At 36.3% G+C, this 16,842-nt stretch overlaps 1 protein-coding gene across 1 annotated transcript in view; it reads right to left on the reverse strand.

Annotated features, from left to right (window-relative positions):
• LOC108978090 (myb-like protein I) overlaps window positions 1-7,876 on the reverse strand; it is a 13,257-nt gene extending 5,381 nt beyond the window's left edge. Inside the window, exons 1-4 of the mRNA XM_018948219.1 lie at window positions 7,719-7,876; window positions 5,378-5,386; window positions 3,324-4,154; window positions 2,639-2,954 (exon numbers count right to left, since the gene is read on the reverse strand). Coding sequence (XP_018803764.1) covers window positions 2,639-2,954; window positions 3,324-3,743 — 736 coding nt within the window. The 5' untranslated portion in view covers window positions 3,744-4,154; window positions 5,378-5,386; window positions 7,719-7,876. The remainder of the gene's footprint in view (window positions 1-2,638; window positions 2,955-3,323; window positions 4,155-5,377; window positions 5,387-7,718) is intronic.
• Between the last annotated feature and the right edge of the window lie 8,966 nt (window positions 7,877-16,842).

Consider the following 16,842-nt stretch of genomic DNA (forward strand, 5'->3'; position numbering starts at 1 on the left):
TTTTGTTGTAATTTCCAACTTAATATTAAAAAGAAAATTCTCCTGGCAAATGTTACGCCATAAATCTGAAGTGTATACTCCGCTGAAATTCACCTTTCATACACTCACCATTTCGTTCATCAATTCATTATTGCCGTTCATTGACTACTATTAGCTAAATACCGACCTTCGGACCATACCATATTTTTACGATTTTTGTTTTGCCTTTTCCATATCTTTACGACATTTGCAAATGGGCAAATCCTGCCGTGACGGATAGTGTATTAAATGTGACGAATTTCCAGAAACGTTCCGCTTCTTGCTCTATTCGCCTAATCAGTGAACCATTTCATTTAACAGTGGCAGCTAAGTATAGCACAAACACATATGCATTGCTGAATATAGCAAGGCTACTCGGAAGCAGCTAAAAATATTCTAAGTAAATATTAATTACTGCAAGAAACTGTAAATGCAATACGTGGAAATGTAAAGCGAGTCTCTTCATTGTCTACTCATTATTAATGTTAATTGATTCACAATGATGGGCTGATAAGGAAGTGAAAAGTTATAGTCACATAAGAATGACTTCCGTCAAAGAAGAAAGGTATGAAAATCACTTTCAGCAGTTGTATAGTTTTTTACAAGTATTTTATATATGCAAGCATAAGGGATATTCATGATGAAGGACTGTGATATTTTTCGTGACTAGGAAATTAATATATAAATAAATAAATAAACTAAAAACTGTTTTTTTTTTTTTAATTTTTTGCAGAGTCACATTGACGCATGTTACAAAAATCCGTACTAAAACTTGGCAAAAATATTTTTCCTCTAAAAAATAGTTAGTAACAAAAAAGTGCAAAAATCAATTTTTTTTTTTTCAAAAGATCTTAATTTTTACATTTTTTTTTGGTTTCTCCATCGTTATTATGTCACGAATGCGAATAAATGTATAGATTTAGAACATATCATTTGTTTACTTCAAAACTTATTATGTAAGGGCGCTATGATTTGTAGTATTAGGTTGTCAAAAATGTCTTGCGGTATTTTCGCTAGTTGGCGCTGAGAGCATGTAGTTCTAGGTTTATTCGTCGCAACGGGTTATACCTTTTTGCTCATTTCACGCGCTAACACATGTTTGACTGATTATCGTTTCTCTTATGTCGTTTGTGAGTTATAGCGTCGCAAACATGGAGCAAAATAAAGAGAAAATACGGCATATTTTACAGTACTACTACGATGAAGGCAAAAATGCATCTCAAGCCGCCAATACTCATAAAATTTGTGCAGTTTATGGACCCGATACAGTTTCCATTTCCACCGCACAACGATGGTTTCAACGTTTTCATTCTGGTGTAGAGGTGGTCGAAGATGCGCCACGCTCCGGAAAGCCTGTCGTCGAAAATTGCGATAAAAACGCTGAATTGGTCGAAAGAGACCGGTATAGTAGCAACCGTAGCATCGGTCAAGAGCTGGGCATGAGTCATCAAACCGTTATAAAATAAAAAATACCGCAAGACTTTTTTGACAACCTATTATAAGGTCGAGTCGACGCCGCCCTTCCACCATTCTTCGGTAACCACCTTTCCATCTCTTAACTTAGATCACCAAAAAAAAAATTACTAAAACTTCAATGAACTTTTTTCGGCACTGAGCGAAATATTCAAGCTTTCACCTTGTATACTTTCCCTAAAAAGCATCAGAAGAAAAAACAGTAAGTTTTCGGGTTAAAAAGGTCAAAAAGACCCTGAACTATGAGTCGCGATCACTAAAAGTCTAACAGTTATCATACAAGAATCAACCGCCGACTACAACATTATTTCTCAATATCAAGATCGAAAATTCATAATACAAGCTAATACAGTCACACATCACAAGGCATTAAGCCTTGTTTAAATTATGATTCCATATATTTATGCTAAAATTAGAATGCTAGTAATGCATATTCATGCATATTCAGAAAACACTTGGCAAAAATAATTGAATGCCAAGGTGTTGCGGTCATTATCACGGCATATGAGCGGAAGAGCTATTATATACAATATATGTATACTATATTACACATATGTAAGTATATGGCTAAGCATACGCCATAAATTCTCAGCTTCAGCTGGCATAAGCTAACATAAGTGCGTCATAAAACCGCTCTGTCTAATACTGCGAGCGAAAATTGGATATTTCATATTCAACATTTAAATGCCGCAGCTAAAGAGCGCCAGCTAGTCAAGTGATATTTGCTTGTTCATGGGTAATTATAATATACATATAAATATATATATGTATGTGTGTATATGAGGGTACGTGCAAACGCAAATGCAATATCAAATACGGATCACGTGGGGAAAAAGGTGAGTAACGGCTGATTAATTAAAATGCAACGCTGGCGGCGATAGCGCGCGTCATTCGGCAACAGCGCAGTCAGCGTAAGCTGCACGAGAATACAGTTCTAGAGATTGCAATTGAGAGCACCACACAAATCTAATGATCGCTAGAACCTAGAAGGTTGACGCACGTTTCTCTTAGAGCAAGCGAGAGGGCGAGTGCATATACATTGAGAGAGCAACTTAAGCATTAAAATTGATATTAGAAACACGATTCAAGCGTAACCCAAATAATTGCAAGTAAATTGAATTATGTTAAGTGCTCCTCCCGTATTTACCTGCATTGCCGGGTGCCTGGAAGCGCGCCTTCAAACTGTTCAAATGACTTTGATGCTGCTCGTTGGCCATAACAACGGCCGCCACAGCGTTAGCAACATGTTGCACGGATGCAGCAGCAGCGTTTGAATTGCAATTGCCCAAACCGTTGTTGCCACCACCACCACCACCGCCGGTGACCTGTGCCAGCGCTTGGGAATCGGAGGAGTTACTGCTGGCGCCAACACCACCGTTGCTGGAGCCACCACTGCCACCACCGCTGCCGCCACCATTGCCAAATTGGCGATGATAATGTTGCTGGTTTTCATTGTAGAGGCGCTGGTAGCACGATAAGGTGGGTATTGTCCATGAGTTGTTGGTTTTGTAATGAAAATTGCCAGAGCCGAAGATCGAGTGTGGGTTGGAGTTGGTGGAGGCATTGGATGCGGCAGCGGCGGCGGCCAAATTTTGTGTGAGTGTTTGGCTAAGTGCGGACAGTTGGTTGTGGGCGGCTGCCACTGCGGAATGCTGATGTTGTTGTTGGTGGGAGTGCTGTTGCTGCTGCTGTTGTTGTTGGTGCTGCTGTGGCTGATGGTGCTGGTGATGCGTTTGCTGTGCATGTTGCTGCTGCTGCTGTTGGTGCTGTTGTGTTTGTTGTTGCTGCTGCTGATGCTGATGATGATTATGCTGTTGTTGCTGTTGCTGCGCTTGCTGTTGCTGTTGCTGGTGTGAGTTCTGCTGTTGCTGGTTATGATGCATATGTTGTTGTTGTTGTTGTTGCTGATGATGATGATGTTGCTGCTGCTGCTGCTGTTGGTGTTGTTGCTGCTGCTGCTGCTGTTGCTGCTGCGCCTGTTGTTGCTGCATATTGCTCCATTGTGCTGCTGCGCTGCCATTACCGTTACTATTCACCGATTTCGACGAATCAATGCTGCTAACGCTGCTGCGATTGCCCTCCATCGATGAGCTGGTTATGCTGCTGCCGCCTTCATTGGCGCTGCTATCACTGTTGTTGCTGCTACTCATAGCAGCAGACGCATTCGAATTCAGTTGCTGAAAATATTGATTCAGCGCGCTGTTCGCATGCTCCTGGAAGAAGCTGTTGCAAGTGCTCGTCTGCGACGTCATTTCGGCTGTGACCACTGCGCTCAACCGACGGCGACGGTGAGCTCTAAATGGGCCTTAAGTTACCAAGCGAAAATGTTTATACAAACACACAAGTTTTTGTTGTTATAACTATTATTGTTGTTGTTGTTGTTTCTGTAACAAGCAGTATTTAAGTGTTGCAAACTATTAGAGCGCCAATAAGACGCGCACGCACTAGGAATTGTAAGCCAGAATTGAGGTTGCGTATACGCCTACGCGGCTCGCACATTTTTCACGGTGAATTTGTAGGGCGATGGTACGCTAATTTACTTTATTAATCCTTTGTTTTTATTTGCGTTTTAGCTATTTATTTTCACTGTTTTCTTTTCGTTTTTTTTTTCAAATACTTTTTAAATTGGTTGTATTACCACTGCTCACATCTGGAATCATGTGCTATAATTTTGTTTCTTATATTAGAAAATTGCAGAAATTGACCAACAGTGTTGTTGCATATTTAAATTACGCCACAAGCCGAAATAAGTGTGAATAATGAAATAATAAGCACTGAAACGGTCATGTGTGATAGAGGATTATGAGTATGATCTGATTTTATGTAGCCTAACCGCAGGCGCTTTCCTTTGGAAAATTATAAAGCCGTATGAAACGATAATTTTGGTTATGATTGATGTATATTAGAGCATTATGTCATGTTAGTATAATTTATTATAATGACTCAATGATTACGTTCGAACATAATCGCAACTTTTGTAGAGATGTTTAACTTTAATTAAAAAAAAAAACAAAAAACATTTAGAAAAAACAAAACATATATTTAGATCAGCTTGTACCGTAAAAACTTTATCACATTAGGCTTTATAGCATTGTATAAATAATTCCATGATTCACAAAGAGCTTATAATATGGGTTTATAAATCCTTTTTGGATAAACTTAAGGTTCTATATGACACTTGAAGCTTTTATTATTCTATATTTTAACTTAATTGTTTTAATAAGACTCTCAAGCTTAATAAAACAGTGATTTTTCATATAAAATATACTTATAGACTCATCAAAGTCCATTAATAATAAATTGTATACGAAGCTTTTTCATTTGATAACAAGGAAATGGCTTTCAAAAGCTTTTGACTAAATTTCATGTGTTCATAATAAATTTCAGTTGAGCCCTTTAACACTTAATACCTGCCGTAATTTAATATTATTATCGCCCTTATAAAAAAGTAAAAGCTCACAAAGCTTTCGACAAGCTTCAGAGCTAACAAAATATTATTTTTAGTTCCACTTCAACAAAATAAAAAATAAAAAATAAATGTTACTTCTATAAATCATAAAATGACTTGCAGTTAACCACTTTCCTTGTACTTAATAAATGTAGAAAGCTTTTGAATAGCTTTAGAAAGGCTATAGTTGCTGATAGTTGATATTTTTTGTGCTTAAATTGCTCCAAAAACTGTTAAGACTTGTTAAAATTGTGGTTTTAAAAGATTTTTAAAATTCACTGGCTACGCTTCGCATAAGAAATAATTTGTGGAATAATCACAAAAAAACTCACAAGTCTATAAAAAGCAATCATGTATTTTAAACTTAGTATAAATTTTTCAAGGAACTACACCAGTAAACCCCTAAAAAGTTTGCTGTGAATTTCACAAGCCACCCACCGTGTTCTCCTGAAAAAAAAAACCTACAATCCGAAGTGATCGCGTGCCATTCCATGTGAGGGGTTCTAATTGATTTTTCTCCACATTTATAATTATATTCTTAAGAATATAAAAGCGATGATTCGTTTCACAAGGTACAAAAACAACGAAAACCACAGCAAACAGTAAATCACGCTACAAATAAATAAAAAAACTGTATTGTTTGTAAAGCAATACAAAGATCTGCCTATGCGAGCGTATATATCTGTTCCAAGCGATCGTCAAGCGAATAGGCTGAGAAGTAAACAAGAAAATAACCCATAAAAAGTGTCGTAGTTGCGGTCACGTTGCAGCTTCGCTCTTTACTGAACTAATTGCAAATCATCGTGTTTACTTTTTTTAAAAAAAGTGACGCATATTTGATATGAATATTTCGAAAAATATATTTCGGATGAGTTGATGGTGTATGATTTAAGCACCTTGGTACAATAAAAAGGCCTTTATTAGTTTCAGAATGTTTGTATATATGATTCTATATATGTAATTATGTGTGCGTGTTTGCTTATTAGCATTCTCTTAACGCTGAACATAAAACAAAGCATAGCAAAAACTTTTTCCAAATACGATCCATAACTTAAGAGGTGAATGATATGCAAATTAAATAATTGCACTCAATTCTCTATATGAAGTTGTGTCGTTCCAGCGATGAAAATTTAATTTAAGTTTTGAAGTTGGTCTTTAGCTTTGCGATTTTGTGTGTGATCGTCGTTTTCTCAAAAATTTCAAGTCGATTTGCTTTTGTTGCTACAATTTTTTTGTAGTTTTTGATAGTCGAGAATAGTTGCTTTTCTAAATAAATAATTAGTTTATTTTTTCCTTTCAAATGCTGCGCGAATATTATTATCAAAATTTAAAACACTAGATTTTTGTATTTTCGACAAATAACTTCGAAAACTAGTTTCGAAATTTTAGGCTTAAATTTAATTTTTGTTTTACTTTTATTATATATTTTTTACACTTTTGAAAAAACAGTGCTTGTAATTTTTTAATTTTTTGCATTTATTTATGAATATTCCTTTTTACATTTTATTTTGCTTCTGTTTCGATTATTATTTGTTTGTCTCACTATCAAGTATTGAAAAAATATGTTTTCGTTTTATAAATATTGAATTTTTCGCTAAAATATTGGAAATTTAATTTTCGAATGGAAATTTCGATTGGAAATTTAATTTTCGAATATTTTTATGGAAAATTTTGAAATTTTTTTTCACTTTTTAAGCATTTATTAAAACTTTTCTAATTTTTCGAACTCAAAATTTGAAATTAAAATCAGTTCGAACATTGCTTTTGAAAAAAATTTGTTTTGATTTTCGAAGTATGTTTTACACTTTTTGTAATTTTTCGAACTAAAATTTTTAAATTAAAAAAACTTCGAACATTATTTCAATTCGTTTTGTTTTTACTAAGATTAAAATTTTTCACACTTTAGCAATTGAAAGAAACAAACGAAATTTGTTTTAGTGTAGGTTTTAATAGAAAATAACTTCTCTCATATTTTACTTTTCTTTTTTTTAATTTTTTTTCGCAATGAAACAGTATTTTAAATACTGTACAAAATTTGATTTAAATATTGCTCAAGATGTAAATTTTCAAATCTTTTCACAGAGCGTTTTAGTTAGATTTTCATTTTGAATTCCAAAATATGTATGTTTTTCAATTTTCGAAAAAACAAATAGTTTCATTTCAGTAAATTTTTATTAAACTTTCACACCTTGAAGATAAATTTTCATTATATCAAATATTATTTTGTTTTGTTAAAGAAAATCGTTTCAGTTTGAATATCTATAGTTTTTCTTTTTTCAAATTATTTTTCAAAATCGTTTTTCAAAATTTTCGAATGTTATTTTAAAAAATTTTTCAACAACTTTTGCAGAATTTTTTCAATTTTATTTTACATTTTTTTTTCAATACTTTTTTCAATTAGTTTTCAAACATTTTTTCAAGCACATTAATATACATTTTCACATCCAAGCGGCTAATCAAAGCAATTTGCATTTTTTCCGTTTTTCAAGCGTACTCCACAGTTTTGTAAAATTCGCAAGAAAATCACACACACTGTTTCCACAGTTTATAATTTAATCCACACGAAATTCTGGGAATTAGTTTTCGAGCACACTACATAATTACATTTCCACTGAATTGCATTCTCGATATTCAGATGTATGCATTTCTTTCTTTTCTAAATGATATATTTGATATTTTACATAAAACGTTTCCACCGCTGACCGGTTGCTTAGTCAAGCCAGCACTTCTACGCAAATTTCGAGATTTCTAATCAGTGCACAAATGCACACACACACACTTGTTTGTTTCGAGAACGTCAATTTTCGAGCGCCTTAACACTTTCGGCCGATCATAATTGGCGACGGCACTTGAATATTTATCAAGCAAAAGTTTCATCTGTTTTCCGCGATGTAATTTTCCGCTAAACGGCCAAACTACCGTACGTCAATTCGTCAAAGTGAACGCGAAGCGACCAAATGCCGGCCTCAGCACTAGCACTGGCTCGTCGTAGTCACCCAGGCGGGCTAGCAGCCTGGCAAGGCAGTAAGCAGCGACCGTCAACGGCAAGCAGCCAATGCAGCCGCAGAGCTGGTACCCGGACAGCAGGGTAGAACAGAGCGCTGGAGCGCTAAAGCAGCGCAGTGCAGCTGCCAGGCACCCAATGCGCAGCGCGGCAGCAGCACGTCAGCGGCAGCGTTACCAGCTAGCATGCGGCCGTACAACGTGAGCGCCACTTTGCTCCAACAAACAAATAAGAACCGAAGAAAAGAAAAAAATCATTGAGCCCTATAAAAGGATAGCTAAGCGAGGCGGTGGCGGGGTGATGAGGGCGAGTTTGGACGTATATTTGTATGGCGTGTACATTTGTAAGAGCGTAGCGGCAAAAGCAAAGCGCTCATTGCATTAGAATGCATAGAAAATAACAGCTAGGCGTATATATTGTAGTAAACATTTGTGTATATATGCATGCATGTCTGTATATTTCTATGACACACTGTACAAATGGAATAATTTGCGAAAAGCAACTATAAGCATTTGCAAAATAGCTAAGTAGCGTATGGTAGCATATTGAAGAGCAGCGTGTGCATAGCAACGCATAGGACAGACATATCTCGAATGCAATAACAACTCAGCCGTGCAAAGTACAACAAATAATATGCACAAGAGGCTGTCCATTATCAGTTCGAAAGCGTGCCTTATACAGTTAGGGGTTGTTTCCAACACATACAGTACATTAATGTATTTATGCGCATGAGTGTGTTTGTGTGTTTTTGTGTGCTGCGGGTGGCTTTGGATTTGTCGTGTTGCAGGCGATATCACTGGCCACTCGTTGTGCTCATGCGCACATAAATCACTGAAACACCGAAACACGCAGAAACTGATGTGATTGTAACGGTCACGAAGATTTTATTAAGCGAAAATTAAACTACATCCAATTTGTGAACAAATTTGAAATCAAATAAATTAAATATTCTTTATGAAGTTGAAAGTAATACAATTAAATTTAAGTCTTCTCGAACTGTATCCTTACATAGAGCTGAGTTCTTAATGGGAAATACATATAGTAGATTAGATTTAAAATCATATGTCTATACTCTAGTTTACTTTAAGGTTAGGCAATCGTAGGTTCTAAAATTATTCGCCACTTGTGTATAAAAGTCATAAAATATTATTAAAGTAATTGGTCCACGCAATTTACCAATCAAAAACCAAAAGGGAGACCTCACAATCGGTACCAATCGTCATGGCATAAGCCCACTTAACGTCGTAAATAAAGTCATATCGAGCGTAGTGTGTGAAAGACTGTATCCCACCGTCAATAAACTGATTGTACCTTATCAGTGTGGCTTTAGACCTGGACCAGATATTCACCTTACACCAAAATGGAAAAGAAAAACCGTGAAAAAGGGACCGATATTAAAATTGCTTTTGTCAGCACAAAAAGGAGCTGCCTTATGCCGATATGTCTGAATTTTCTATGTCCCCGAAACTAATAACTAATAAAAACTCTGTCAGGATCGGGAAACACCTCCCCGAGCCGTTCGATACTAAACAAGGTTTCAGACCAGGCGACTTCTATCGCGAGAATTCTCCATTCTAGGGCTGGAAAAAATAAATTGAGAACGTGTGTGCAATAAGAACGTACGTCGACGATATTAATACCATTAGCACTAACAACCGCTCCAGGTTGGACAGAGAAGCAAACCAAATGGAACGAAAGTTGTAGATAATTTCAGCTATGTTGGAACCAGCATTAGCACCAACAACAACGAACGCAGAATAACTCTAGCCTAAGTAGGCAATTGAGAATACCCTCTCGACGAACAAAGACCAATTATTTATTTCTGTCCTGCTATATAGAGCAGAGGCTTACACGATGAGAAAATGTGATGAGTCAATGTTTCCGGTAGATTTATGGTCCTTTACGCATTAGCAACGGCGAATATCACTGACATAATTCAGCGAATTAAGAGACAGCGGCTACGCAGGTTAGGCCATGTCGTCCCAATGAATGAGAACAGTCTAGCTCTGCGAGTATTCGACGCAGTATCCGCAGGAGGAGCAGAGGAAGAGAAAGACCACCACGCCGTTGGCCAGTTTGCTTACACCAGCTGATAAAAATATCTTATAGAATTTCTCTCAAAATTTTTATTTCTAATCAAAGTTTGTGTGCCGAATCGTTGGAAATGTTTAGTTTTATATATATCACAAGCTTACGAGTGGTATAAGCCTTTAAGAGATCGTTGAAGGCATGCCTCGTTCTAAACGACCTTCGACTTCTTCAAGTGATGAAAATATTATATTAAAAAAGTGAAAGATGTAGTGCTTGAAAATCGCCAGGGATGGCGAGTTATACATGCAAAAAAATCAACAATCATCGGAATGGAGTGGAAAATCAAGCCAAAATCCAAACAAACCATGCCAAAGCCGCTCAAAATTCAAGGTGGTGCTGATAGCTTTTTCGATATTAGCGGTTTGGTGCTTCATGAATTTTTTCTGGAAGGACAAATAGTCAAAAAGAAGTTCCTATCGGTCGTATTACGGCGTTTGCGTGAGAACATCCGTCGAAAACGGCTGGAATTGTAAAAGAACAATTCATTAACTTTACCCAAGGATTATTTACCATCGCATCAAGCCACGATTGTGCTCGAATTTAAAGCCAAAAACGCAATGAATACAATCCATCAACCACCATATTCATTCGATTTTAGCCGTGTGATTTTTTATTGTTCCCCGAACTGAAATTGCCGCGCTGTGGAATCCGTTTTCAGTTGATCGAAGAGCTAAAACAAAATTCGCTGAAGGAGATTAATGAATAATTAAATATATTGCGTTTTATTTACAATTTCTATTGCTCAGCTTATAGAGTTAAAATCTATATAAGCTGAAATCTCCACCAAAAATTATCATAATTATTAAACCAATTAAATTCAACGGATGATTTTCTGGGTTTTCAAATACAGATTATCAAAAGCTGATAGAGAAATGGTATAATATACAAACAATATCTAGAAAATGTTATTTTTATAGTATTTCAATCAAATATAGAACTGAATGGTAATATGAGTAATATTGCCTACCTAAACAACAAACACTATGTCTATAATGTAATACTCTTGTAAATAAACTACAAAATTCCCACGAAAAGTTTACTTTCATTATGTTCCCAACATCTAATGCAATAAGGGAAAGTGACGCCTTTGAAAAAAAAAAACAGTAATATCAGACTAAAAATAAAAGTGGATCGTTATTTTTAACTATTCCCACCAATTATGTGTGAGAAAACCGCTTTCAACACAAACATACATAGGTCCACGAATGTACAAATATATGATGTATGACGCCACATTAGAAGTACATTTGCACAAATAAAAGCAATAAACAAGTAAAACTTACAAAAATACAAAAATAGCCGTAGTCGACTACGCGCTGCAAAAGAATTCGAGAAGCGCTAACGTGCGATCGGCTTAGGAGCTTGCAACGTGAATAAATTGGCAGCATAAAAAATTGTTTTCTTTCAAACTCATTTACAAACTCATCAAAAAAGCAGGGAAAATTCCGCAAAACGCAAACGCACGAAAGCGCCGCGCATACATACTTAACGGCATTCTTTTCGCGATTCTCACATTTCAAACGTGAGCTAAAACGGCCAACAGAGCCGGATACGTGTCTACCACATGTGAGATGGAAATAGCCGAATAAGACTCGAGCGCCGATGACGGAAATGTGGATTTTCGATTTTTTATCAAAGCAAAAACAAAAATATAAAACACAAAACCGAAACTGCAGTGGCGGCTAATTGACAACACAACAACAACAACAACGAAATATGCGAATAAATAACATGAAATTACAGAATGCAACAAGCCAGCATAAAGCCAAACAAATAACAATAATAAACGCACACCAATAAACGTCAGCGTCAACGGCACAGCTGCGTGCCGAGCGCTTTGTGGAAGAGAGACAGCGTCACACACACGACTCACCTACGCGCTTCGGCACTGCAATGCAATGGCAATGAGCTAATGCTGGCGCTCGCGTTGGCAGCACAGCGATGTCGTTGTAGCGCAAAAGCACGCAGCAGCGCAGTCGGCGCAGCAAGTCACGTGGATTTCGCTGTGACCTAAAGCCCATTGTCTGGGAGCGCCAGTCGTTCTAAGCACGTGTAACTGCCACACTCAGCACACCTCCTCCACGGCACAAACCGCAGGCACACACACACACACATATATATATACATACTTGTATGAATATTTGTACTCGCACTATCGGCTACTCAGCCAGAACGTCAACGCTTCGGGCTGTGCGGGCGGCGGTGTTGGCTGTGACGCAGCGGTGAGAACAAATGTGACTGCAGCAGTGAGCAGAGTGTGGCAGTAACGGCAATTAAAGCAATCACAATGGCAACTGTAAATATGTTTAAATGGTGGTGATTATACGAAGGGGCTATTAGGTACGAAACTAAAAACAAATACACTGCAGTTGACGATCGGAAGTGCAAATAACTACTAGCTGACGTATTTGGCCATAGAAAAGAGCGCCTAGAAGTGTTTTCGAAATTACTTTAGTGCAATTCATTGTACTGCAATTGAGTAAAGAAGAGTAGAGTCTTGTTGTAGATCGATTGCTACTGGAGACTTTTGTATGAGCGCACGACAGTCATATGGAATCGTGATGTTGCCCGAATAGTTATTTGAAAATATAGTATACAATAGTATACTTTTCGTTTTCTTCACATTTTTTGTGAGAGGAAAACTATATAAGTCCACTAGAGCAAATCGAATATTGATGATGGTGCAAATTATTCACCATAATAAAGTGCTTCCCAAAATGTTGAGAAAATACTAACTTCACTTCCTCCAAAGGTATAAAATCTGTCAAAAAACAAAAAAAAAAAAAAAAGAATAGTTTTCATATAAGAATTTAATTTTGATCGAGCAATTTATATAACACCTATAAATTAAAATGATCCGATCTGAACAATTTGTTCAGAGATTATAGCGTTCTCTTGGATAATAAATTATTTCAAATCCCGCCATGAAATATTACCAAATAAAAATTTTTTCAAGCAAGGTTGAATCTGATGGGTCATCTGTATGGCAGCTAAATGTATGCTATAGTGCTCCGATATATCGATGAATTCTTGCGGAGCTAAAAGACGTATGCAAAGTGTTAGATAAATATCTCAAAAAGTGAGGGAGAAGTTCTCACATAATGAAATCGTAGTAGTCTAATAATAGTTTACGTTTTTAAAAGACAGGTTTCGCCTTTTTACGATGTGATCTTAAGCGACACACATATAGGGTTTTTCAATAAGAACAATAACTACAAAATTTCTTTCAAATTTAACGAAAACGGTTTGGGATATCGATATAATTATTTGTAATATACCTGTGAAAGAACATTCGATATCATCATGTATAGAACTCGATTTCTTTTGGATGGCCACCACGGGCACGCTTTCAGACGTCTCATTTCATTCATTCGATTATGACATTCGCTGCTCGGCTTGTGACACCGTCCTGTTGAAACCACATATTGTCCAAGTCCATATCATCCAATTCGGGTCAAAAATATTCGGTTATCATTGAGCGGTTGCTATTCCCACTCAGAGTAACGTGCCGGTCTTGATCATCACGGTAAAAGTACGAGCCCAAACCGTCATTTTTTCGGTATACAATGGTGACTCATGGTGAACGTGTCGATTGCTGCCTGTCCAATAATGCATATTTTTGCTTATTGACGAAGCCATTCAGCCAGAAATGAGCCTCATCGCTCAAGATGATTTTTCGATGAAAATCCGGATCATTTTCAAGTGGTTGCTCAGCCTAATTCACAAATATACGACGATGCGGGTGACGAAGCGGCTTCAGTTCTTGCGTCAATTTTGTACTTTCCAATCTTGTAAGGTTGTAGGCCAAGATCTTTTCGCGAAATTCGCCACAACGACGTCACAGAGATGCCCAACGCTTGAGAACGACGATTGAGAGACTGATTTGGGTCTCAAGCAATTGACGCGCTAGCGTCTTCGACTCGTTGTTGGATCGTATATCTTTCCATAATGAAATGTCAAACATTGTTGAAGAGAAATGTCAAAAGAGCGGGAAAAAATATTGCGTCATTTGCTGTACCTATCAGACTACTTTTGCATCGTCCCTATTGAAAAATTTGTTATTCCTAGAACTCTTCAGTATATATATGTACATCATTGATTTCGTTTGCATTACCACCTTGGTATATTTGCTGATACCAAATTAATTCCGATGTTTTAGAAAATTTAAACTTTTCAAATAATTAAGTTCACCCTTTTTCGTTTTCAAGTTATTACTAGGTGAGCTCGAAAGACTTGTACTTGGCATTCGTAAAAGTGAAGGTTAATCTGGTAGAATACTCAGCCACGGAGAGGCCAGTTTTGGTATTTTGTGATACCAAATGGACTACTAGGTCCATGAGGAGTAGCCTTAGGATATCTGCGCATGACGCGAATTTTAACAGAGCTGTATATAACGAATATAAGACTCGTTCTCTATACTGACAAAACCATAAGTTGTGCTTTAGTGAAAGCACTGTGGATAAGGTTCTACAATTTCCAAAGCGTTTGATTATGGTTTGGGCAACTGGAATGCTACCAGACACATATAGTCAGACAGCAGATTTCAAATAATATTGAGTTAATACATACATAAACATGAATACATACAAAAAAACATAATACATTTACTTTATTTCACTGAAAAAGTTCAGTTTGAGCCTTAACAACACCTCAGTAGCATAATTAGTTCCAATAAAATGTGCTCCACTCCACATTGGTCAGTTATATTTCGATTGAGTGAGGATTCATGCAAAGGCATTAGATAATATTTGTGCTACATAAGTATATGTATTAAGAAATGTACAAAAATTAATGTCCATAGTTGCTTGAGCAAACACCCCAACCTACGGCAACGCAGGCATATAAATTTTTCGCTTCCAGGTGGATATGAATTACACGCTGCAATATTTTTATTAATTAAACCAAAGAAACTCATCAAGTTGATTTCCAATTCCGACTTTATCGAAGATATCAAATGCAGCTAATTACAATATAGTACACGTAGTGGGTGCACACACGCATACCTACAACCACAGTGTTAGGTACTTACATGTGTACAAACCTTTCCTGAAGCGTTGGCGGAGCGGTATTAAATTCCCAATTCGTTTTATGTTGTTGCGACTTTTTCCTGCACTTTTTTTGTTGTCATTTAATTGTTTTTTTTTTTTTTTACTCATGTTTACTGGTGTCTTCACGTTTTTCCGCAACTGATAGGAAATATGAATCGGCGCAATTGTTTGTTTGGAAGCAAAAGTGATTTCCATATATATAAATATGTATAGTCTATGTATATATGTGTATATAAATATGTGCATATTTAATATAAAAACGTATAAATATATCATACTATATTTTATATCGGGAGTAATTTGAAATTTGACACAATTATATGTTTGTATGTACATCTACTTCGTCTCCAGGTTATTGTTGTGTCTATTTTTATGCCAATATTCCGCCAAAATGTACATTTCTCACAACCACTCGTCTTACAAAAATCATAATAAAACTATGTAAGCTTTTTTTTCTAAAATTTCTTTTTTATTATTGGTTTATATATGTATATCAAAGACTGTGCATAAGCTCACGTGACCATACAACTAAACGTGACAGCACATACCTATTACAATTAAATACATAGCATTATTTTGATTTTGAGTCTATAATTGCTGCAATGATTTGGAGTTAAGTGATGATACAAGTATTTGGTTTTACCGCGTGATTTCATCAGGTGTCGTGGCAATATTTACATTTGGTGGGGATTTACTGCTGCTAGCTGGAAGTCATAGCAGATGGGTGTGCTAATTAATCTTATATTTTTATTTACACATAAAAATTAGTATAAATGGGTTTCAAGAGAAATATGAAGCTTGAAAATGGCAATTTGTACAAATTTGAGATTATGTTCGTGGTTTCTGAGAAAACTTGAGAACACGTTATAAGAGTAAAAAAAAAAATTTTTTTTTTTTGAAATTTTTTAATTTTTCCCTTTCAGAAAAAGATGGGAAAGTACTACTAGCAATGTTACATTTAAATGATCAACGATACCAACAAATCAGTCGATCAAAGCGCAATGAAACTAAAGACACTTCTTCCTCTTAATTAGCGTAGACAAAAATACTCTGAAGAATGATTTCCGTTAAAGACATTAATAATGTTAGGATAGAGATTACAGCAGTTTCTTCACGCAAGGCTTTTAGCAGAGCGTTTGACAGAAAAATACATTTGCTCGTGACGGCATAAATAAAGGCAGGGGAAAGCTTTAATTGCAAATAACGGTTGTTTTTTAGATATATGATTTTCAATGTGGCAATACTTTTTAAAGAATTCATAATGACCAGGCTTACTTGCCAAAATTTTGTGTAGATAATTATTATTTCACAAGCCATGGACAAAGGGCATAGTTTGTGCATATTTATATTACAAAGGAAGCCGGTCAAATTTCGCTGTTAACAGGGAGCGCTACGAAGCCGCGTTTAATGGGCTTCTCGTGCTTGAATTCCACATTTTTTGATGCAAATCACTTTAGGCATCAAAAATAAGCAATCAATTTATTGAGGAAACCTTTGGTGAATGCATTTTCTCGCGTCCTAAAGTCTGCGGTCTCCAAGATCGCGCTCTTTAACACCGCTGGACTATTATTTGTAAGGTTTTGTGCAGTCGCTTGTCTGCGCTGATAAACCAAAGATATTTAACGATTTAGAAGAGAACGCGCTGGAAAAGCCATTGAGGTCATATATCAGTAGTAAGGCGTCTCGGGAGACTGGCTACAAAATTTAGTCGAAATCTGAGCGTCTTAGCTGAATATTATTATTCATTCGCTCGAAATAAT

The sequence above is a fragment of the Bactrocera latifrons genome, unplaced genomic scaffold (assembly GCF_001853355.1).
Source record: "Bactrocera latifrons isolate USDA-ARS-PBARC rearing strain unplaced genomic scaffold, ASM185335v1 scaffold_1, whole genome shotgun sequence".
NCBI classification, from domain to species: Eukaryota; Metazoa; Arthropoda; class Insecta; order Diptera; family Tephritidae; genus Bactrocera; species Bactrocera latifrons.